Genomic DNA, 25880 nt, shown 5'->3' with positions numbered 1-25880 from the left:
GCAGGATACAAGATTAACTCAAAAAAATCAGTAGTCTTCCTATACACAAATGATAAATGGGCTGAGGAAGAAATCAGAGAAACATCACCCTCACAATAGCCACAAATAATATAAAGTGCCTTGGGGTAACTCTAACCAAACAAGTGAAAGACCTGTATGATAAGAACTTTAAGTCTTTGAAGAAAGAAATTGAAGAAGATATCAGAAAATGGAAAGATCTCCCATGCTCATGGATAGGTAGAACCAACATAATAAAAATGACAATCTTACCAAAAGCACTCTACAGATTCAATGCAATCCCCATCAAAATCCCAACACAATTCTTCACAGACCTCAAAAGAACAATACTCAACTTTATTTGGAAGAACAAAAAACCTAGGATAGCTAAAACAATCTTTTACAATAAAGCAACTTCTGGCGGCATCACCATCCCTGACCTCAAGCTCTACTATAGAGCCATAGTAATAAAAACAGCTTGGTATTGGCATAAAAACAGATTATGTGGACCAATGGAATTGAGTTAAAGATCCTGACATTAATCCACACACCTATGAACACCGGATTTTCAACAAAGCAGCCAAAACTGTACAATGGAAAACAGAAAGCATCTTCAACAAATAGTGCTGGCATAACTGGATGGCAACATGTAAAAGACTGCAAATAGATCCATATCTATCGCCATGCACAAAACTCAAATCCAAGTGGATCAAAGTCCTCAATATAAATTCATCTACACTGAACCTGATAGAGAAGAAAGTAGGAAGTAGCCTAGAATGCATTGGCACAGGAGACCACTTCCTAAATATAATACCAGTAATATAGACACTGAGAGTGACAATTAATAAATGGGACCTCCTGAAACTGAGAAGCTTCTGTAAGGCAAAAAACACAGTAAATAAGACAAAACAGCCTACAGAATGGGAAAAGATCTTCACAAACCCCACATCTGACAGATATCCAAAATATATAAAGAACTCAAGAAACTAAACAGCAAAACACCAAATAATTCAATCAAATTTAAAGACCTCCACCTATCAGCATCCTGGTCCTCAGGAAACCTACATACATTTGCTCAAGTTCTTTCTCCTGCTTAAGTCCCTCTTATAAATACTCAGATGTATTCTAGACTCCCTAATCTCAAACCTTAGTCCACTAGCCTAACAAACCGTATTCTATTAAATACCCTCATGTCCTCTCTGTATGTTCCTTCTCCTTGAGCCTATGAATTCTTTTGTTTGTTTTCTGTTATTTTTAGACAGAGTCTTGCTATGTAGCCTTGAACTTTCAATCCTCCTGCCTCAACTTCCCAAGTAGCTGGGATTATAGACCTGTATTACGAACTCCAGATCTTAGGTCTGTTAGAAAATATAAAATCTATGCCAGGTGTGGTGGCACAAATCTCTAATCCCAGCACTCAGGAGACAAGCACAGGTAGATCTCTGTGAGCTCAAGCCAGTCTGGCCTACACAGTCAGGGCTATGTAGAGAGACTCTGTCTCAAAATAAAAAATAAAAATAAAAATATGAACTCTGGGGCCAGTGAGAAAGCTCAGTGGGTAAAGGCTACCAAGACTGACAACCTAAATCCAATGCCTGGATCCATCTAATGGAAAGAACTAACTCCTGAAAGTTGTTCTCTGGCCTCCTCACATGCATCATGACATATGTGTGAGCTCACACAGACATGTGTGTACACTTGAGTATGCATACACACACAATAAATAAATAAATAAATAAATAAATAAATAAATAAATAAATAAATAAATAAATAAATAAAACAAACTTTAAATTTTATCTTTGACTCTTTACATGTTTATGTGAAACTGAGGATCCAGTAAGGAGCCATGGAGTGTATTTCAAGGGAAGAGGGCCAAAACACAGAAGGCATGGAGGGGCAGAGGAATAATGGAACAGAAAGAGCTAATGGGGTTGGGAATAGGAGGGTAGGGTAGAGCAGTGAACATGGAAAAAGATAAACACTAAGACCTCTGAAAATGCCATATGGAAACCTACTACTGTAGCTTCCTAAAATATATAAACACACATGGGCGGGGAAAGGGAGTTACCCTAGAACAGAAGAAACAGTACCTCTCTCCCAGACATAGGCTGTCAAATAAAAAGCCTGTGGCTAGTATGGGTTTACCTCTCTGTTGTTGGTCAGTGGGGTCCCATTGACCACCCCAAACATTACAAGCCATTGCCAGCCAAGGAGGCTTGAGTAAGAATGGTTCTCATGGGCTCACATGCTTGACTACTTGGTCCCCAGTTGGTGGAACTGTTTGGGAAGGATTAGGAGGTGTGACCTTGTTGAAGGAGTTGTGTTACTGTGGGATGGGCTTTGAAGTTCAAAAGACTCATGCCATTCCTGGTGTGTCTCTCTTTTCCTGCTTGCAGATCAAGATGTGAGCTCTCAGCTTGTTCCTGCCACCACGCCTTCACTCTATCATCATGAACTCTTACACTGCAAGCCCAATTAAATGCTTTCATTTACAAGTTGCCATGGTCCTGGTGTCTTGTCACTACAATGGGAAAGTAAGACACCGCTGTTCTTATCTTCCAGAGCTTGGTGATAAGACCCTATTGCTGCAGACACCACATACTGAGTCGGATCATGGAGAAATCAAAGTGGTTCAGAATGAAACTCACATCCTTCCTGGCTATTTTCATAGTGCTGAAAAATTCTACGCAAACTTCCAGGGAAAAAGTCACAAACAGACTTACTCAACTGTGAACGTGTGAAGCTGGGAGGAAAAAGTGACAGGAGAAGAAGGAATTTGAGGAGAGGAAATAAGGATGGATTTGATCAGAACATTATCTGCATGTATTAAATTCTCAAACAGGAAAAACTTTTTAATTAAAGATTTGAAATCTTAGCCATAGTTAACTTTTGAGTGGTAGCACCACTATTCACCCAATCCTACCAAAAAAAAACAAAACAAAACTTTTAAAGTCTTTCCAGAGATCCTCTATGCCCAATTTTTTTACCTCCTTATTCAGTCATAATTCTTTCTTGTTTGCCAGAGACTGAACCCAGCCAGGGCCCTGCACATGCTAGGCAAGCATTCTACCACCAAGCTATATCCCCAGTGCCCACAATTATGTTTAATAGATTTTTAAAATACAGTACTATCCTCTTGTGATATTTAAAATATTGATAAATACAAAATAAAACAAAAACATCCACTCAAAGACTTGAAGATCCATGTCTGTATCGCACTATTCATGAGAGGCAAGAACTAGAAACAATCGAAATGTTCATGTGTAGGCAATATATGTGGGCATACAATGTAACGGTACTCAGTAATAAATAAATATGACCTGCTAATACCCACAAAACTCGGAAGACTCTCAAGAGCATCACGTTGAGTGAAAAATCAAACACAAAGGAACACGCACTGGATGATACACTCATCTAGGCATAGACATTCCAAAAAGACAGACATTATAGTGACAAGAAACACAGTGGTTTCCACTGTGAGTCAGGGACAAGGGAAGAAGACTGCAAAGGAAGACAGGGGACATTCTGGAAAATTAGAGATGGCTCTATGATTATGAGACAAAACCACACCTCCCAGAACTCAAACTGAACACTTAAAAATCAGTGGCTGATTTAACATAAATCATCCCTCAATAAAGCTGGCCTTTAAAACTTAAGCTAAGCCTTCTAAAATGAGTCTTAGTTAAGATTTTATCTACGTTCCTTTTCTAAATCTTAATTTATGTTTTTATTGCAAGGTGGATTCATTCCATAAATAGTATTAGATTTCTCATGATACAGTTTCCTAGTATCAGGATACAATAACTAAATCCTGGGAAATTTTGTTAAGATTTATCTTTAATTACGTGTGTCTGTGTGTGTGTCTGTGTCTGTGTGTGTCTGTGTGTGTGGATATGAGCATGTGTGGATGCAGGTAGGTACCCTTAAAGTCCAGAAAAGGATGTTTGATCCTCTGGAGATAGAGTTATAGGCAGCTGTGAGCCACCTGAAGTAGGTGGCCAAGCTCTGGTCCTCTGCGTGAGCAGTACATGCTCGATCTGCTGAACCATGTCTCTAACCCCTCTAAATTCCTGAATACTTATCAAAGCACACATAGGCAGATAAATTATTATCAAAATGGTATTTTGATTGTGATTGTGTGAGTGTGTCTGTAATTCTACTTGCAAGGCAATTTTATGTACTCTCCAATACCAAGGGTTTTAAGGGGCTGGAGAGATGTCTCAGCATTTGCCATTGCAGAGGACCTGGCTTCAATCTCCAGCATCCATATCATAGCGAACAACCATCTGTAACTCCAGTCCCTGGGGTCTGCTTCCTTCTTCTGACTTTCACGGGTACCAAGCACACATGTGGTACATAGAACGTGCATGCAGGCAAAACACTCATACACAATATGAAATGAATACATGTATTTTTAAGTAGTTTTAAAATGAGAGTTTGTAGGATCCCCTTGAATGGAGACCTCACATCCTAAAGGATGCTGGTCTTCTTTTGGGGTGCTGTGCCCCAGGGGAAGACTGAGACAAGGACTTTGTCCTCAATTCCTTTATGACTAAATGGTATTCTTTCCTTTATTCCCACTCTGGCCCTGGTATAAATAAACATAGTATTTAAACAAAAATGACTCCTAAAAATAATGTACAAATAAGCAGAATTACTGCCATAAAACTTTTAATCTATAGCTAAATCAATTTCATAATGTTATTAACTTTCCTAATTTATTTCTTTTTTCCTTTCTTCCTTCTTTCCTTCCTTTCTTTCTTGATAGTGTCTCACTGTGATCCAAGCTGGCTAGACTCAGTAAGTAGTCCAGTCTGGTATGGAATGGAATTTATAATCTTGTAGACTCTGCTTCCTCCTGGGATTACATATGGGCCACCATGCCCAGTCATGCCTAATTCTATCCATCAAAAAATGCAAGCATGGATCTGGGCAGGGTGGCAGAGGCTTATAATCTCAGCACTTGGGAAGCTAAGGCAGGACGATTAACAAGAATTTGAGCCCTACCTGGATTACACACTGAGTTCCAGGTCAGTAAAAGCCACAGAGTGAGATGCTGTCTCTAAAACAAAAGTAAGGTGTGCAGCCTGCACCTTGGGAGCAGCTTTGTTAGCCCTCAACTAGAGGTAAGTCTCTGAACTCTGGCTAAGCCCACAAGCTCGCCTATTAATGCCCTCCTCACACTCCACAGTTTCCAGAGTAAAGGAATGGCCATGTTATGAAGCAGGAAGGGACGCTTAAGGGGAAATGGTCTCTAGTCACTTACTGTTAGACTTGGAAAAGCTGACCAATTCTGACAGCCCTACTGGCTCACTGACTTGCTTTCCAAAAAAAAAAAAGGAGAAATACTTCCAGGTCAGTGGAGTAAGTATCCAGGATTAGTGGCCAATGATTAATTTATCCTCTTAAGTGACCATAAATAATGGGGATTACATCGCTTTGACATTTTTCCATTATCCATTCTCTGTTGCCACCAGACACCCAAAGCCATCATGATGAATTAAGAGGAAAAGGAGGAAAAGGACATACTAATTTGATTAAAGATTACTTTTTACCAGATCTTTTTTTCCAAAATTAGTCCGCATTTTAAATAGCTCAGTATTTGTTTCCCACTCAAGATGTAAAAAAAAAAAAAGAAAAAAAAAGAAAAAAAAAATCCACCACATAACGAACTAATTATGATAGCATTCACATAACAACTAACACTAAAAGCTCAATGCTGCTCATCTTAGCTGCTGGCCTTTGCTATCTCTCTGCAAAAAAAGGAAGGCCACAGCCCTTCTGTCTCTCCAGCTCTCCAGAGGAAGGCTGCTCTAACCTGTTCCTCCCTATCCGCACTTCCATAAGCACTAGACTTTATATTTGCTAGTCAGAAAACCACATCTTAGTTCCTCCCAGAAAGATTAAGAGCAGAGGAACATAAATCCTGCCATATGCCAATATTTGCCTTCATACGGACTTAGTGACTGATGGAAAATCATATGGAAAGATAATTACAAAATGGGGACAGGGTAAATAGTGAGACAGCTTTGTGGGTAATGGCTAGACCTGATGACCTGGGTTTGGTCCCTGGAACCCTCAGAGTAGAAGGAGAGACCCAACTCCCACAGGTTGTCCTCTGCCCTCCACGTACACAAGGTGGCATGTGCACACCCACACATAGACACAAAGAGAATAAATTTAATTAAAAAAAAAAAAAAGGCAGATGCCCAGGTTGCACAACTTCCAGTTCCCTTCCATCCACCCCCTGCTTTGACTGGCTCTTCCTCCAGGGTCACCGCACCTCCAGCACCTTCAGTTCAGCTGCAGCCGCAAGAGAGCAGCTCGGGACCCGAGTCCAAGAGATTGCAACACAACACGCGTCAACACACTGCACCCAGGGACAGGCGCCAGGCCAGCGTGCTCGGTAACAGAAGTGGTGGGCATCTCTTCGAGCATCTCTAAGAGCTGAGTCTGTATCTGCTTTGCCTCCCTGTTCACTGTCTGACAGGAAACGAAGGCAAAACGGACTTGAATGTAGCCAAGCAACCAGTTATTATCTCAATTAGGACTGCTCCATTCCCAGCCAATGAGTGCCACAAAATTACCCCTTGTCCCGGTCAAATTTCGGTCTTGCATGTGCAGAAGCAAATTGTGTTTGATATTTCAGTTTGTTTGATTGTTTGTTTGGGGGTTGTTTTGGTTGGTTGGGTTTTGGTTTTTGGCTTTGGTTTTTGTTTTTGTTTTTAAGACAAGAGCACTCCCAGGTCTACCTAAAATAGAATTTCTGATCTCTGTTGTGCGGTACTCCCTGGAAGACATGCACTCGTCCCAAAGCTCTACTGCGGGCCTCAGCTTTACTCTCCAGCTCCAAAGTTACGTTTCCAGCCATCTCAGGTTGCTGTTGTAGTTTTAAGATACTGCAAATTTATGATCCTCTTACTTACAATCCCCCGCCTCAGCCTCAGGGTTTTAGGATTAGGGCCTTAAGCACCATGCCCAGCCTCATTTACAATTATCTGTGACATTTCCTCCTTACATCCCTCTGCCCTTTAATAGTATTCCACATGGCAAAAAATTCAAGCCAGTGCCAGGCATGGTGGCACAGAAAAGGGAGGCAGAGGCGGGCAGAGCTCTGTGAGTTCAAGTCTAGCCTGATTTAAAAAGCAAGTTCTAGGACATTCAGGGCTGTTACATAGATAAACCCTGTCTCCAAAAAAAAAAAGAAAAGAAAAGAAAACAAATCCAAGGCAGCCTTTCCCTGGCAACTGCTCCTCCTCATTCCCCCGGTGCTCCTAGTCCCACTAATGTTCCTCTAGTCCTGCTGACATGATCTAGGGATCTCAATACAGAATAATTGTGGGATCCTGTTCAAAAATTACTCAGCCACAGTTCTATACATAACATTTACAATTCTCTTAAAAAATGTTTTTGAAAAAGGCTCTCACTATATAGCGTAAACTATGTAGATCAAGCTGGCCCTGAACTCATAGACATCAAACTGCATCTGCTTCACAACTACTGGGATTACAGGTACACACCACCATGCCCAGCTAATTTTTTGTAAAGACATATGCATATGGAGCTAGAGAAATGGGTCAGTGGCTAACAGCAAGTATACTATTGCAGAGGACCTGAGCTGAGTCCCCAGTACTCATGTTGGGGGGCTCACAACTTCCCATAACTCCAGCTCCAAGAGGATCACATGCCTTTGACCTCCAAGGTAACCTGCGCTCACATCCATATATCCACACACAGATACACACACACACACACTTAAAAATAAAATCTCAAAAAAAAATCACATACACAGAAATCTTAGATTTTATAGCACTATACCTTTTCAACAGACTATAGCCACTGTCTAATCTAGAGACCACCAAACTATGTTCTAAACTCCCAGCTGGTTTGGTTTTAGGTTTGAGCTGGTTTGGAGCAGGAAGAAAATGGTCTTTTGTCTGTGGTACCAGAAATTGAATACCAAGGTCTCACTCGTGTTAGCAAGTATTCTATCAGTAAGCTAAATCCCCAGCCTAACACTCTAGTTGGCTAAGTTAAGTGTTTGGGTTTTTTTTTTTTGCATAATATTCTTATTCTTTGATTATTTCCCACATGCACACAATGTATTAAAACTTTAGCTGTGTGTGCGTGTGTGTGTGTGTGTGTGTGTGTGTGTGTGTGTGTGTGTGTGTGTGTGCAGGTATATGTGCGCCAGAGCACACATGCAGAGGTCAGAGGTTCATTTCCTCCTACCCTGTTGCAGCATGGTCTTTCTTGTTGTTTCAGCCATGCTGTCCCTTCAAGACTAGCTGGCCCACAGGCTTCTGGACAGTTCTGTCTCCATTTATCTTGGCCACAGAAGTGCTAGGATTACACATGGAGCCACCGCACCTGCTCCTTATACAGGTCCTGGGGATATAGCTCAGGCCGTCGGCTTACACGGCAAACGCTCTTAGCCGGTGAGTCATCTCAATAACCCTACACTTCTCTAGCTCTTCATCACACTCCACACATCATTTCCCAGACTCCCCTCAGTCTGTTCTAAGAAATGCCGAGTAACTATTCTACTTTTCCCGTCTCCACTGCTTCCCTAAAATCTCAACCATTTTTCCTTCAGTCATGGCTGTGGTAAACTTAGGGCCCCTCCCACTTCCTTCTTCTGAAACCCAAGCCATCTCTCTACAAGTGTGTCTCTGTGCGTGTGTTTGTGCATGGTGTGTGTGTCGCTTGCGGTAGTTGGTCCTCTCCTTCCACCGTGTGAGGTCGCCTGGATCAGACTCAGGTTGTCAGTGTTAGCGGCTGAGCCATCTCGCCGGCCTCCAGTCATCTTCTCAGAGAACTTCAGAAACTCTAGAGAAGCCCTTGCTGTCTCTCAATGTCCGTCTATCATCCATACTCAAACTTCTTACCTTGGCATTCCAATCTTCACGCTCCAGCTATAACGTTTTCTCTTACCAGCTTCGGTTCTATGACTCCACTATGTGTCCTGCTTTGTAGCCCAACCAAACCCAAAGATACAAAGTTAATAACCCCCTGTGTGGTCAAGTTTAAAGTCATGTATCCTAGCCAGGCGTGATGGTACATAACTTTTACCCCAGCACTCTGGAGGCAGAAAGGCAGATCTTTCTGAGTTTGAAGCTAGTCTGATCTACATAGCAAGTTCCAAGACAGTCTACATAGGGAGACCCTGTCCAAAAAAAAAAAAAAAAAAAAAAAAAAAAGGAGGAGGGAAGAGGGAAGAAAGGAAAGAAGAAAAAAGAGAGAAAGAACAAGAAAAAGAAATCCAGAGGCTCCCAGGCCTGATGGAACATCTAAACTAGGCTGGCCTCTGAATCCTCATCTGTTAACTCTGTTGAAGAAAGTCTACCGATTCTTACAGCCTAACTCAAAAGCTACTTTCATACATTCATGGCCCACAAATCTTTAGCCACTTACAGTGACACCTTCACGAAGCCTTCTCTAGTCAGCCCAGAAAACCCTGTGCCTTGCTTTGTTCTTAGCATGAGCAGCATAGTTGCTCTCCTTCCTCTGATCACTTCTCCAAAGCCTGGAATCCATCACATTTACTTCTGTTCTGCACGGCACGAGGACACAGCACAGCATCTGCTCAACAATTCATTTCTCTGCTCTTTCAAATCGGTAAGAGCAAAAAATTATTCAAGACGCACTCGACACAACTAACTGATTGAAGGTATTTTCCACAGGATCAGCCTGGGTCCAGGGGAAGCTGAGACACAGCGGCTCTTGCAGACTTGAGCTTCTCAAGGACAAGACGTCTTCTGGAAGAACCATAGACATCAGGACCAAGTCTCCAGATGGTTAACTTTCCTCCCTACCCTCAGCTCCTAGGAAGACCTTGGTCAATGCGTCCAGGCAGACAGAGCCGAGGAAAGAGAACAAGAACGCTGTTCAACATTGCCTGCAACTCAAACAACCCCAGGGGCCTGGTTTAGTAACCTAGAGTAGACCACTGGGGATGCCACACTGAATGAAACTGTTAAGTAGGTAACCTCTGGGACAGAGAAATAGCTACCTAAGTGAAACGTGCTCATCAACAATAAAAAAGAAAGCAAATACTCATATAAACCAACAGTTTCTTTCTTGTAAATATGTTCTCCTTTTTAAATCTATAATTCTGGGATTGGGGATTTAGCTCAAAGCTAAAGTAAAGTCTAGTAAACATGGGCAGTAGGCTTGGACCCCAGCACCAAAGTGGGGGGATCACACATGAGAGAGAGGGGGGGGGAAATAAGGAAGGGAGGGACGGAGGGAAGGAAGCAAGGAAACCCATAAGGGAACTAAATGTATAATTTATCATCTACAATTTTCAAATTCTAAACTCAAATTTTCTACAAATGGCTGGTGCTGGAAAGGTAGCTCAGTGATTAAGAACTTACTGTTCTTGCAGAGGACCTGGGTTCAGTTCCCAGCACTCACAGCTACACAGAGTTTGAGGCCAGCCTGGGCTACATGAAATTCTGGTTTAAAAAAAAAAAAAAGAGCTGGGTATGGTGGCCAACTCCATTAATCCCAGCGTTCAGGAGGCAGAGGCAGATGGAACTCTGTGAGTTCCAGGACAGCCTGGTCTACAGAGAGTTCCAAGACAGCAAGGACTAAATAGAAAGACCCTGTCTCAAAAAACAAACAAACAAAAAACAAAACATATAAAACTAACTAAATCGATCAAATTAGTCCCTTTACCCAGTGCCAACCTATTGCACAAGGAACGATCCTCTAGAAAGAGACAAAACATAGCACTTCAATGTCTTATTAAAGTTCCGTGGATTTATCATTTATGCAGTCCTACGACACAGCGGTCCCTTAGAGCCAGCTTACTGTCGGTAACAACCACAGGGCCCGGAGGACAACAGCAACTTCCTACACCACTCGTACAAAAACAATTAACTCTGTGGGCCATCCTTGTTTACACAATCACTGACGATCGTGACGCCTTCCATGTCTGTCATTAGAAATCCTACAGGAAGTTTAAATAAAAGCCAAAACTAAATCACAATAATACAGCAGATGAAAAGGTTTTTACTGTTAAAAACCATTGCCTGGGGCTGAAGGCAGACAGCTCAGTGGTGGAGATGGGAGCTGGAAGCACACTCCACACAATGAAGAGAAAAGCCACCAGACTGACTCAGCGAGGCATTAATACTTATCTAGTCAGAGAACTCAGTATTAATGAGTGGTTTTCTTTTCTTTCTGACAGGGTTTCTTTGTGTAGTCTTGGCTAGAACTCACTCTGTAGACCAGGATGGCCTTGAACTCAGAGATCCGCCTGCCTCTGCCTCCCAAGTGCTGGGATTAAAGGTGTGCGCCACCACCGCCCGGCCTGGGGTTTTCTGGGTTTTGTTCTTTTTTTCTTTTCTTATTTTGAGACAAAGTCGTGCCACATAACCCTGGCTGGCCCAAGATTCACTATACAGACCAGGTAGGCCTCGAACTTGTAGCACCTCTTCTACCCCAAACCCTAGAGTGTTGGGATTATAGGCTCCAGCCAACCACATCTGTCATAGGTTCCTGTTTTAAATTGTTACTTTTATTTTAAGTGTATGGGTATCTTTCCTGTGCACCGTGTGCATGTAGTACCTGCAGAGACCAGAGAGGGAGGGGATCTTCCCCGGGACTGGAGATTCGATGGTTGTGAACAGTCATGTAAGTACCAGGAAAGCAGCTCTGATCCTCTGCCAGAAACAAGTGCTCTTAACCTCTGAGCCATCACTCCAGGCCCTGGTTTTCTGATTTTATAAGCTATAACAGAATTGGAGTTTAAACCCAATCTACGTGTATAACAGAAATAAATTTCAGCTTTCTGAACTGTTGAACATTACTGAAGTAATTTTCTTGAGGGTGGGAGGAAAGGGAGGTACTAGCTGAAATGTGATCACATTAGAACATTTCCTGGAACTTTTCAGAATGGGAAAGAGGCAGAGCCTCATGATGTAGCCCTGAATTTGCTATGTAGATCAGGCTAACCCGAACTTCCTATATAGACAGGCTAGCCTCAAATTCAAACTAACCTGCTTCTGTCTCCTGGGTGCTGGGATTAACGGTGTAAACCGTCAGGCCTGATTCATTTCCATGACTTTTTACATTAACTCAGCTAATTATCTTTTGCTTCAACTTAACTATCTAAGGCATACCTTGACAGTTTTTACTAATTTGCTGTTGCTGCTGCAGTGCTGGAGGTGGAATCCAGAGTGCCAGGACCTCCCACACGCTAGACAAATGCTATAGGATGTTACTGAGCTGCATTCCCAACCCTGTCCGTTTTGTTGAACTCCACTTTATGATTCTCAATCAAAATTGCAGAGGGGCACAAAAAGTATATTCAATCTTAAAACTTTGTAATTACAGAGAAATGAAAGGAGAACCCTGAGTATTTCCATAACAACTAAAACTTTGCCTGGTGAATAATGCAGAGGCACGCTTCAACTTCTGAGTCCTGGAGATGCTCACTCATGACGAAGGTAAACTCCCTTTGAAGGTGAGCATGAGATGTTTATGTTTACTAAAAGGAGTAAGGAGGTTGGATGGAAACATGGCTTTGGTCCACACACATTATTTTAAATCTGTAGCTCACAAATACGCCTGTGATTAAAAAAAAACAAAAAAACAGTGAAATGAAAAAGACTTTTGACTTGGGAATAAGATAATCACTGCCTCGGTTCCTTAGCTCTGGTTTCTCCATGCAAGGGAGAAATGCCGTTCGCTGTTAGTGAAGACACTGTGTGACCACGCACATTCAGCCAGAGTCTGGGGCTCCCTTTTCCATCACTGCAGGCTCTGACAGGCCGTTCCTTCTGTGTGGTAGGTCTGCACAGTGCTCAGGTGTGTGTACTGGAGTTGCCCATTATGACTCTTTGCCAAATAAAACACCCAGAGTTCCTGCGTGGGTGGTACCAGGCTAGGCAGGTGCCTGGAGCTTTGGCGAGCTGACTTTTCCAGTTATGTTTGGGGCTTAGTTTGTTTTTGTTGAGATTTGTTTAATTTGAATATGAGGTCAGGTTTTTTGTTTTGTTTTGCTTTGGGGGGGGGGGGTGAGAGCTATCATGACTCGAAGTGGAATTCTCTTCCAAAAATGACTTCACAGGGCTTCTGATGTTTAAGCAGAAAACACTATTGAGGATTTTGATAAAAATACAAGTAAAGGTGTAGAAAACAGTATTGAAAAGGGTAGGGTGTTTTACTTTGGGGGGGGACTATGTAAGTACAAAAAGATGCCCCTAGTTAAAGAGATATTCTTAAGTCCAACTTAGCAGATGTGAACACTGTTGTCATGCTGCCCAACCCAAACCTCTGCCAGCTGCAGTTCCCTTATCTATTGACACAGGAGAAGTCTATTCCAAGAAAATAATCCAGGCATGCTAACACGTGTGAACGGCTTAGATATGAAAGAAACTGAGGCAGAAGGATCATTTGGTCAGGAGGTTGAGATCAGCCTGGGCAACACCACAAGATCCCGTCACAAAATAAGTGAAAATGGAAAATAAGGTAACACACGAACACCTTATCTTTATGGCAAAGGACCATACAAATTATCACTTAAATAAATATGGACTACCTTTAAAATGCCTTTCATACTTTAAGCATGGTGATACATGGCTGTAATCCTGCCACTCAGGAGTCAGAGGCAGAACACAAGGCCTTTTTTAAAAACAAATTATTAATTAATTTAATTCCTTTTACAGATTGCTAGTTAACTTAGAATAAGTTGAAACTGGCTTTCTGAACTCTGTCTTCTACTTCAAGCTTAACTCATAATTCACTTGAATTTAGCCTCACATCTCCAAAATGCAGTAGCCCTCACCATCCCAGGTGCTTAAAATGTAACCACAGTGGCACAGAGTTCCAGGGTTGTGCATAAAGAATGAACGAACCATGTCACTGGCATCCTCCAAGGACTTCCCACCCCACTAAGAGAGGAGCAGGACACCTAAGGGGACAGAAACAAAGGAAACGTGATGAATCGGGGTATGCACAGGACTTCCAGCTTGGCTGGAACACAGAGAACAAGAACAGAGGGGTGAGCCAGGCATGGGGGCAGAGGCAGGTGGGCCTCTGTGCATTTGAGAGCAGCCAGCTCTACAGTGAGTTCTAAGCCAGACAGGGCACACAGGGGACGCTTCCTCAAAAATATCAACAAGAAAGAGAGGGAGGGAGGCAGGCAGGCAAGGGTCGAGGGCCAGGCAAGGGCCACAACTTGCAGACCTCGGGACTCAGGAGTCTGGTGTTTGCCTGCAGGCAAAGTGTGCCACGGATGGCATTTAAGCAGGAACACTTATACAATCCATAATGCCATTCTGGCAATAGAGGCCCAAAGGGATCAAGGCATGGGGCTGAAGGAGAAGGGGGAATAATTTAGAAAGGAGGAAGGATGCAGATACAGTGGAAGGGGTAAATGCATGAATTCTGGATGTATTAGTTAGATTTTTGTGTCACGGTGCGTGACCAAACCCCTGAGAAAAAGAACTTACAGGAGGGTTGGTTTGGCTCCTGGTTATAGAGGTGTTAACCCATGGTCGAGAGTATGGTGGAGCAGAGCCGCTTACATCACAGCGACCAGGAAACAGAGAAAGGGGGATAGAGGAAGGAGGGAGGACCAGGAATCGATCGCCCTCAAGGACATATTCCTAGTGACCTATTACCCCATAGGACCCGACACCTTTTTTTACCACCTCCCAATTATGCCATAACATTGTCTATATCTATCAGGGATTAATCATCAATTATGCCAGAGCCCTCATGATCTGAGGAACACCATCACACCGTGTATGTCTGAGTTAAGGAACCAAAAGTACTCTACACCACGAGAACTCGGGAAAGCCATGTCTGACTGCAAGAGCGCTGGTGTTTCTGGTGATGGGGGAAGGTTCCTGGGCTGGCTAAAAGGCAAATTTACTGTAGCGGAGTATGATGTGCCTTTGTACCCAAATGGAACTGTCCAGAAGTTGTAAATAGTCTTCTTTTTTTTTTTTTTTTTTTTTTTTAGGTTTTTTGAGACAGGGTTTCTCTGTGTAGCTTTGCGCCTCTCCTGGAACTCACTTGGTAGCCCAGGCTGGCCTCGAACTCACAGAGATCCGCCTGGCTCTGCCTCCCAAGTGCTGGGATTAAAGGCGTGCGCCACCACCGCCCGGCATAAATAGTCTTCTTAACTTTAGAAATGTAACTGGAGCCACGGGTTTGTGAAACAGCCAGGTAGGCAGGGAAAGGGAAGCCCGCAGCCATGGGCTTACCCTGAAGGGACTGCAGTGTGGGCTCAACAGAGGCAAGCGTCAAGACACAGCAAATCACGTGGAGAGCTGAGAACCGGAGCCGGAAGTGCGGCAGCGGCTGCAGAGCCTTTGCCGAGCCTGCGTGCAGCCCGGGGTTTCACCTCCCGTACTGAAGCAGCGGAGGACACAATGTATGCTAAAGGATATCTCAAACCCTCTCCTAAAGTCAGTCAGATATGCTTTCGGTTTGGGTTGATTTGGCAGTCAAAATGGAAGGAAATTAAATGAAAATAACTATGACCATACCATATTCTTTTTCTTTTACGGAAGGGTCTCACTCCATAGGCTGGGCTGACCGTAAACCTGCCTGCCTGCCTTCTGCCTCTACCTCCCACGCACCAGGATTACAGGTGTACGGCGTCATCTCTTTATTTTCCAATGTCATGAATCCCTTTTGTGCTCTATCTACTGACTTAGGAGCTAGTAGCTCAGATGAGGTGTTGCCACAGGTAAATCTTCTCAGCTTAGCTCTTCGACCGCCAGTGAAGGCAGGAACTGGGTACTGCGAGTACAGCAAAAGACGTAGAGGAACCCGAAGCAGGCCGCTGTTTTATTGTAATCCGCTCACCTAAGCAGCTCTTACTTACTTCACTGAGACAGCAGCAGCTCGGGTGGCTGGTTATACAGGCAGCTTTCCTCACCAACCAAACCTCTTGAAGCTCAATGAAGCAAGCCACAGCAGCAAGATTAACTCTGACTTCCTCAGTCAAAGGCTTTGACGGGGTAAATCCCCAGTAATTAAGGTGTAACACCAAACTATATTTGTGGTTCTGGGGCCTCGAAAACTAGCCCAAGGTAAGCTCAAAGGCAGTTTCCCCCAGGTCCTCTCTGGCCTTCCTGTCTCCCTCACTCACTCTCCCCCCCTAAGGCTAAGCATTACATCTTGAATCCTCACCCTCCCATCCCCAGGTGGGTAATAACCATTAAAGCCCTTTTCTTCAAAGCCAGCCACAAAAGCTAAAAATAATCTTCAGCCAGGCGGTGGTGGTGCACACCTTTAACCCCAGCACTCGGGAGGCAGAGCCAGGCGGATCTCTGTGAGTTTGAGGCCAGCCTGGTCTACAGAGTGAGTTCCAGGAAAGGCGCAAAGCTACAGAGAAACCCTGTCTCAGAAAAAAAACAAACAAAAATCCTCTAGTAACCCCCACGACATGCTAAGCAGGTTCTATGTAAGAGCTCTCTGCAGAGAAACTCCGACCTGCCATGTTTGGACCCTGACAGTACAATTGGAAAAGGGAGGAAGGACACTTTGGCCAGACAAGCCTTGTGGGTTTCCCTTTCCGCCGCTAGACTGACCGTCTCCTTTTTGTTCACTAGTATCTGTACACAGTTGACCAAGCTCCGTCCATCCTAAGAGTGAAGTGGACAGTTAACTTTGGGTGGCAATCTGAAGACTTCCACATCACATGAAACTATAACCAAATAAATGTGCTTTTCTCTGGCTGATCTGGGTGCTGCCAGTTCAATGAAGTCTGAAGGGGAAGGTATAGACTCTAGAGCCAATATCACTTTAAGTGCTAAATGTGAAAACTCGGGGTTGGCACCTGACTGGCTTGAAGTCTCAGGGGCTAATGAGGGTAATGAGATGATGCACCACGCTTCCACCTCTACATGCTACCCAGTTCCTACTCAGTGGGAGAACTGTCTAAAGAATATGCCTTTTCCATCAAGGGAAGGGGCGGTAACATTAAAGGATGTGGACAAAGAGCCTCTCTTTCTACATCTTTTTGACAGATGTTTTTAAATAACTGAATGTCGACTTGCATTTTAAATACCCCAGAGAGAAGAATATAATGTGTGGTGGTTCCCAGACCTCCACTCTCAAGAAAGGCCACTGAAGAGCATGTTGGAGGCTAGGGAAATGGCTCCGTGGGCAAAAGCCCTTGTTGCTCAAGCCCAAGACCTACACAAAAGCTGATGGTGAGAACCAACACCCAGGGTTGTCCTCCAACCTCCAGACACACCTTGACATGAATGCACGCACACTCACACACGTACATACACACAATACACACATCTTCCTACCTCCAGACACACCTTGACATGAATGCACGCACACTCACACACACACATGTACATACACACAATACACACATCTTCCTACCTCCAGACACACGTAGACATACGCACACACACGCATGCATGCATGCACACATCATCTAACCTCCACAGACATACTATGAAATGAACACATACTCATACACACACACACACACACACACACACACACACACACACACACACCCTCCAACCTCCACAGACATAACATGGTATGAACACACCCTCACACAAACATGCACATGCACACGCAGGCACACACACACACACACATTCACAAAAATACTTTTTACAAAAATAACATACTGGGAGAATTACTGAAAGAAGCCAAGCCTTTGGTTCAAAAACAGTAATTTCTTCAAAAGATTAGCATTAGTTCTAACCTAAATACAAATTCTAAAAACATACCTGTCTTTAATAGATAGTTTTAAAAAGCAATCAAACACACCATTAAAATATTTGTCTTTGGGGGGCTGGAGAGATGGCTCAGAGTTTAAGAGCACTGGCTATTCTTCTAGAGGTCCTGAGATCAATTCCCAGCAACCACATGGTGGCTCAGAACTGTCTGTAATGAGATCTGGTGCCCTCTTCTGGCCTGCAGACAGAACACTGTATACATAATAAATAAATAAACCTTGGGAAAAAAAAATATTCGTCTTTCCCCAGGAAGAAAACAGCAGATAAGGTTAATACCCTTGCTTGGTCCCAAAGACTGGCCCATGGCACTGAATGAGAAGACAGAGAGTACTAGACTTAGCAGTGCCATGGTTTTTCAGGGTTCAGCAGTTAAAACAACGTTGTAGATTCTAGCAGAAAACAATGCTCCAGTTAAATGTACCCATTTTCTTTCTTTTCCAGACTGATTCCCTTCCACCCATGGAATGTAATGGGTAAAACTGTCATGGAAAAGACAACTCAAGCTCTGTTAGTCCTACCTACGCCACTTCCGACATGTCACGCTGTGGGACGCTGTCTTGTCATCAGCACCTGGGCATCACAGCGGGAAGGGGGGGGTGTCTTTCACGCTGTATGCTTTAGGCATTTTACTGCCCAACTTGGAGTTCAGCTAGCATCCCCACTCCAACACCTCAATATCACCGAGATTTTTATAACCAGAGAGAAAGGCTATCAGTGGCCTCTCCCAGTTCCCACCACTTAGAATTTCAGTCTTTTAGAACAGGGTTGAGGATCTTTCTAGTGTGTGTGTCTCAGGGGAGAAATCCGACACTTTCCCTGGTGTACTCCTATACAGACCCTAAACTCCGAGAGGCGCTGGCATTGTTTAAACTTCCTGTGTCACCAGCTCCAAAAGAGCAAGCATTTGTACGTAAGAAGAGGGGGCGGGGTGAGCATGGGGCACACGCCTTTAATCCCAGCACTTAGGAGACAGATATGGGTGGAGTTCAAGGCCAGCCTAGTCTACACAGTGATTCTAGCGAGCCAAGACTGTATAACAGACCTTGTCTCAAAGGGGAGGGCGGAGGGCGGGAGTGTTTGGTTTCACAACCAAACAGGAGTGAAACTCACTTATAAATTAGTGGGAGTAAATCTCATCAGACCCTTGCATGAGAACTTTGGCTAGGTTATACATTAAGAATGAAGAGCCAGGCGTGGGGACACACACCTTTAATCCCAGCACCCGGGAGGCAGAAGCAGGGGGATCTCTGTGAGTTTGAAGCCAGCCTGGGCTACTGAGTAAGTTCCAGGACAGGCACCCAAAACTACACAGAGAAATCCTGTCTCAGGGGGAAAAAACGAACAAAAAAGAATTAAGATAGTCTTGAAGAGGTGGCGAGATCCTTTCTCAAAAACACAAACCAAACAAGATACTCTTAGGGAGAAGAACCCCAAGGAAATCTTGCTGTGGATGTCCTTCTGTATAAATAAAACACTGATTGGCCAGTGGCCCGGCAGGAAGTATAGGAGGAACAAGGAGAGAGGAGAATTCTGGGAAGCATGACAAGCAGCATGTGAAGATGCCGGTAAGCCATGAGCCATGTGGCAAGGTATAGATTTATGGAAATGGATTAATTGAAGCTATAAGAACAGTTAGCAAGAAGCCTGCCATGGCCATACAGTTTGTAAGCAATATAAGTCTCTGTGTTTACTTGGTTGGGTCTGAGCGGCTGTGGGACTGGCTGGTGGCAGAGATTTGTCCTGACTGTGGGCAAGGCAGGAAAACTCTAGCTACAAAATCTCCTCTTGGCACTGCCAGGCAGGGCTTCCCTACTCTAACCAGAATTTTGCATGAATGCCCTTTAAAAAGTAGATTTTTTTTTCCCTGTGGAAGTCTCTACATTTCAAAAATCATTTGACAAGACATAAACAGCAGTCATTGTTTACTAGTTGAATTTTTTTTTTTAAGACAGGGTCTCTTGTAAACCATGGAGGCCTCAAACTTGCTTGAAGCTGAAGGTCATATGACCTTGAACTCCTGATCGTCCTGCCTGTCCTCCAGAGTGCTGGGACTCCAGGCATATGCCACCAGGCCTGTCTTTATAAAGTGTTGTAGTACTGTGTGTGAGTACTACTCCACCAACTGAGCTAAATCCCTAGCCTTTCAGATGTTTAACCCCAGAAGCACTGTAGGAACATGAAAATACCGGATGTGCAGAGTGATCTAGCCAGCCAGTGCAGTATGATCAGCGATTAAAAACCTAGGTCCGGAAGTCCAACAAACATGAGGTTGAAATCCTGCTCCCAGCTGAAATCCTTGTGAGCCCAAACTTCCACGTCTGAAAAGGGAGCCCGACCCATGGAGTTGCCGGAAGATGAAAGAAGAAATAGGGTACGTGGTGTACTTAGACACAGAAGTGTCAAGAATCGTGCAAAATAATCCGTGTTTGCTATTGCGTCTTCATGTCTATCCTGCTGCAGTGTACAAGGGTTACCTTCCTTCAGTTAAAACTGAGAACATTTTTAACACACTGTACCTAAGTCTTTGACCCTGCCCAACACAGCAACTTCAACAGCCACTTAAGGAACAGAAATTCCCCATTAAATATGATACATCATTATTCACACAGTGATACATCGGTGCATGAGCTTTTTATAAAGTATTTTTATAAGTTTGAAAGCAATCTAAATGTCTCTTAAGGGGAGAGTGCATAGAGTACAACATATCCGTGTAATGAAAATCATGTGAAATTTAGAGAAGCAGCACAGCCTTTGACTAGCATGCCCAGAGCCCGTTCCCACCCAACACTAAAGAAGGAAAGGAAAGGTAATTTTAAAATCCTTCAGTTTTAACTGAAGGAAGGTAACCCTTGTACACTGCAGCAGGATAGATATGAAGACACAATAGCAAACACGGATTATTTTGCATGATTCTTGACACTTCTGTGTCTAAGTACACCACGTACCCTATTTCTTCTTTCATCTTCCGGCAACTCCATGGGTTGGGCTCCCTTTTCAGACGTGGAAGTTTGGGCTCACAAGGATTTCAGCTGGGAGCAGGATTTCAACCACCTTCCCTTACAATTTGTAATGACCATCCTGTTTATTTGCTCTGTGTGCACAACAAAAATCTAAGCAATATGCACTCTAAAAGCAGAAACTAAAGGTTAAAAAAAGACTATCGTGTGAGGCTGTGGTAGTACATTCCTGTAATCTCATCACTTGGGAGGCAGAGGCAAGTGGATCTCTGTGAGTCTGAGGACAGCCTGGCCTATGTGTTAAGTTCTAGGCCAGCCAGGACTACATAGTGAGAACCTATTGTTGTTTTAAAAGACTATTTATTGCCCAGTATGGTGCAGAATGTTCTTGTAATCCCAACTGAGGCAAGAGGATCTTGAGTTCAAGGCCAGGCTGAGCAGAGAGAAACACAGAAATTATTGATCTTATGAAGTTTCCCAAAAGGCAGTGGTAGCCTGATTTAGCAATGAGAATCACTCAGTCTTGAAATCAGGTGATGAGTTCTATCTTTATTCTGTTCCTCACCAAGACACTTCTTTTCACTGACTTTCAGTTTTCTCACCCAAACAGAGCTGACAGCAACTGCCTTGCAGCGTGAGATGAAATAATAAAAAAAAAATGGTATGCAGAAGAGCCTAGACTTGAGTATTGCATAATCCGTCAAGAAGTCAGGCAAAAGCACTTCATAAAAATGCGGAGTCTGCACGTTTTGCATTTTATTTCCGCAAGGTGGAAAAAAAAAATGTCAACACAACAGGAGGTGCAAGCCCTTATCTTCCTCTTCCCACGTGGCTGCCTCCTATGCTTTCTATATTTAGTAGAGTGCAGAGAGACATCAGACTACCACTTTTGATGAGCTGCCTTTTGGGGCTCCCTGTGACCTTGGGATCCACTTTTCCATCTTGCCAATCACCCGCGCCTGGCTGCACCGCACCCACCCAAACACACACACACACATCGTTCTGCAGCACAGCAAGCGGATAACCGTGGCGGTCACACACACACACACACACACACACACACACACACACACACACACACACACACACACACACACACACACACAGACTTTAAGAAAGACAGTGCAATGTTGTTTGTGCAGGACCGTTCCGTTTGCTTTCCAACACTTAGAGGAAAGTACTGCGGATTCTTGGCGCCCACTCTGCCGAAAGAAGCCTAGGGCTGGCACAACTCTGCAACTTGCTTCCAAACGCACGATCCTGGCAGATTCCGTACAAAGACCGGCACACGGAAGCCCCAAGCTGCAAGTACGACGGGTCAGACCCACCGCTCATACCCTCCCAGCACCAGAGGACGCACCAAGCTCCCGCGGTGTGTGTTCCCACCCCGCCTGTCCCCTCGGCCCGCCGCAACGCCCCACCTGTCTTGAAGGCCATGTTGTCACTGTCCTTGGCCCCGAAGGTGTCCTGCATGGACACGAAGAGCACCCCGTAGGCATTTTGGATGCCAAACACAGATCCGTTGCACCACATGGCCGCCAGCATCACCACCCAGCCCCAGCCGCCCTCGGGGGGGACGGGGGGCTCGTCGCCCGTTGACCTCGACAGCTCCACCTCCACCTTCTCTGCGGCCACGTCGGAGCCATCCGAGGGTCCCGGGCCGGGCAGCGGAGCGTCATCCGAGGGCGCGGGCCCCGGCGGCTGCGCCTCGCTCGTCTCCCGGGCGGCGGCGGCGGCGGCCGCGGGATCCTCCTGGGACGGTACCATGGCCGGAGGCGGCCCCGTCGGGCGCCCGAGAGCTCGCGGGTGCAAGGTCCGGGGTGGCCCGCGGAGGCTGCGAGAGCCGGGCGGACGGACGAGGGAGGCCGAGGTGAGGGCGCTGGAGCCGCGGGCAGGCGGACCTGCGGGCGGGCGAGCGGGCGAGCGGGCGAGCGGCGCACACGGCGGCCCCACACACCTGACAGAGTGGGCCGCCTGCGGCCGCTTCTTAAAAGCGCCCCTCCCGCGTCGGCTAGGGGCGTGGCCAGCAGAGGGCCCTGCCCCCTGAGCCCGCAGGTGATTGGACCGCGGAGAGCGGAGGCTCCGCCCCCGTGGCCCAGCCCGCCTCGTCCAGAGCCTGCGCGCGCGCGCTTGAGGAGGTCAGATTAGCTACCCGGTGTCTATCACCAGGCTTAGGTCACCTCCTCTCAGTATTATTAACCTTAGAAGTTCTGGGGAGCGTCTCCTCCTACGTGTGGGCTGCGAGGGTCATCGATCGGCCGCCCCGGGTCTTTAGCATCCCTGGAACGGAGTCACAGTTGACACTCACTAGATTTTTATGTTCCTTGTCCTTTTTGTGCTAATTATAATACAGAAGATTCCTTATACTGCATGCCTACTTAAAAGGCAATTCGAGAATCAGACGCCTTGTTTAATTGCTAAGTTCCGTTCTCCTTCGTGAAAACACAGTTTGTTTTGAATACTTGGCACATGGAAGATGCTCACTTTGGAAAACAGACTGTGAGTCTAAATTTTTCAGCTAACAAACATTTTTGACAGGCAGCTAGAAAGCAATACTTTTCAACCACACAAGCTGTTCTCACACTTAAAAAAAAAAGGAACTGGCACTTATATTCAGCTCCTCTGGCCCCCTGAAACATGGCATGCCAAGATATCTTCTTAATTTCTCTGATATTTATATTCATCACTCCAAACAAAACCAAAATATGCTAGTTACTTAGGCACCTACCGATGTGGTGGGATACACAGTAACTGTGACAATCACGTATGCACTTCTCTCGATCCTAAATTAGTAAGTAAACGTGGTCCTGAAATACAAAGTGAGGTTCAGTGGTGTTAAAATACAGGGGCATCACAAGTGGAACAGGACCATTAACTGTGTTGTAGAATATTCTTTCAACGTGTGTTGCTTTTGTTTATGTTGCATTTGTTTAACTCTGTGAAGCTGTGTTACTGTGCCTGTCTAGAACACCTGCTGGTCTAATAAAGAGCCAAACAGCCAATAGCAAGACAGGAGAAAGGATAGGCGGGGCTGGCAGGCAGAGAGAATATATAGAAGGAGAAATCTGGGAGGAGGAAGAAAAAAAAAAGAAGTAGCCAGAGAAGGAGGAGGACTCCAGGCGCCAGCCACCCAGCTACCCAGCCACCCAGCTACACAGCAAGCCAGGGAGTAACAGTAAGATTTACAGAAGAGAATGGGAAAAGTTCAGAGGCAAAAGGTAGATGGGATAATTTAAAGTTAGTGAAAGCTGGCAGGAACCAAGCCAAGCTAAGGCCGGGCATTCATAATTAAGAATAAGCCACCATGTGTGATTTATTTGGGAGCTGGATGGCAGGCCCCCCAAAAGAGCAAAAAAAAAAAAAAAAACCAACAACATAACTGTTCTTCAAAACACTAAAGAATAATGTCTATAGAAAATAAGTTTGAACTGGGCTCTGGATTAGCCACATGATTTCAATGGACAAGGACAAGCAAAGAGCATTCCAGCCAGGAAGAAGAGAGAGAGAGAGAGAGAGAGAGAGAGAGAGAGAGAGAGAGAGAGAGAGAGAGAGAGAGAAGATGAAGAAAAGTGGAGTATTCATGAGGAATCTGGGAATATAACCCACATGTGGGGTGCTTTAGATATTAAAGTTAAAATGGTGCAATAGCTTGTATATGCAATATCCCCAAAAGCCCATCTTGGGTGGGTGTCTCAGTCACTGTTCTGTTGCTGTGAAGAGACACCATGACCAAGGCAACTCTTACAGAAGCATTTAATTGGGGGCTTGTGTACAGTTCAAAAGGCAGGGAGCATAGGGACAACATGGTGCTGGAGCAGTAGCTGAGAGCTACATCCTGATCAGCAGGTCCAGAAAGAGAGTCTGGGCCTGGCACTGGCTTCTGAAACCACAAAGCCACCCCCAATGGCACACTTCCTCCAACGAAGCCTCATCTCCTAATCCATCTAATCCTTTCAAACGTTTACTCCCCAGACCAAGCATTCAACGAGCCTAGGGTGCCATTCTTATTCAAATCCTCACATTGGTAAGTGTTTAATCCTCACTCTAAGAATTAGTGATGCTATTGGGAAGTGGTAGAAATGTTAAAAGGTGGAGCCATGTGCTGGTTATTTGGTCAACTTGTCACAAACCAGGGTCATCTGGGAAAGGGAATTTCTTTTTTTTTTTTTTTTTTTTTTTTTAAAAGATTTATTTATTATGTATACGGTGTTCTGCCTACATGCCAGAAGAGGGCACCAGATCTCATTACAGATGGTTGTGAGCTACCATGTGGTTGCTGGGAATTGAACTCAGGACCTCTGGAAGAGCAGTCAGTGCTCTTAACCCCTGAGCCATCTCTCCAGCCCGGGAATTTCAATAGAGAAAATGCTTCCATCATATTAGCATGTAGGCAAATCTGTGGAGCATTTTCTTTACTAATAGTTGATGTGGGAGGGCCTAGGCCTCTGTGGGTGGGACCACCCTGGGCCGGTGATCCTGCATGATATATGAAAGCAGGCTGAGCCAGCCATCAAGAGCAAGCCAGGGAGCAGCATTCCTTCATGGCCTCTGCCTCCAGGTTCCTGCCTTGAGTTCCTTCCTTGATTTCCCTTCATGATGAAGGTAAGCTGTAAGGTGAAATACACTCTTTCCTCCCTAAGTTGCTTTTGGTCAACTGTGTTTATCACATAATAGAAAGCAAACTAGAACAGGACTAGTGGGAGGTCTTGGGTAACTAAAGACTTGACCTGAGAAGACTGTGAGTGTCTGGTCTCTTCCCTTCTCTAGTTCATTCAGAGCCATAAAGCAGATGGAGTTCCTCTGCCACGTGCACCCATTATAGTACACTACCTTGCCACAGACACAAAAACACTGCAGCCATCCAACCACAAACTGACATTTATAGAACTGTGACCACATAAACCTTTCTCCTTTTAAACTTGATTATCTTAGGTATTCGCTACTATAACAGAAAGCTGACTAACATAAATAGTAAACCGAGAGCCAGGTGTGGTATTGCACACCCATATCCCAACACTTGGAGGTAGAAACAGAAAGATCAGTACTTTGAGGGCATCCATAACAGCTTTGCAAGTCTGAGATGACCCTGGGCCACAGGAGACCCTGTATCAAAGAAAAAGTAAATTAAGGAATCGTCACACCAGTTCCCAGTTCACACAAAGAGTGAATCACACCAGTTCACACAAAGAG

At 44.7% G+C, this 25880-nt stretch overlaps 1 protein-coding gene across 1 annotated transcript in view; it reads right to left on the bottom strand.

The window, feature by feature from the left end:
* Slc16a10 (solute carrier family 16 member 10) overlaps positions 1–22651 on the bottom strand; it is a 97161-nt gene extending 74510 nt beyond the window's left edge. The window contains exon 1 of the mRNA XM_006982792.4: positions 22112–22651. Coding sequence (XP_006982854.3) covers positions 22112–22457 — 346 coding nt within the window. The 5' untranslated portion in view covers positions 22458–22651. The remainder of the gene's footprint in view (positions 1–22111) is intronic.
* Between the last annotated feature and the right edge of the window lie 3229 nt (positions 22652–25880).

This window comes from Peromyscus maniculatus, chromosome 16, assembly GCF_049852395.1.
Source record: "Peromyscus maniculatus bairdii isolate BWxNUB_F1_BW_parent chromosome 16, HU_Pman_BW_mat_3.1, whole genome shotgun sequence".
Classification (NCBI taxonomy): Eukaryota; Metazoa; Chordata; class Mammalia; order Rodentia; family Cricetidae; genus Peromyscus; species Peromyscus maniculatus.
This window is presented reverse-complemented; position numbering and strand designations above follow the sequence as displayed.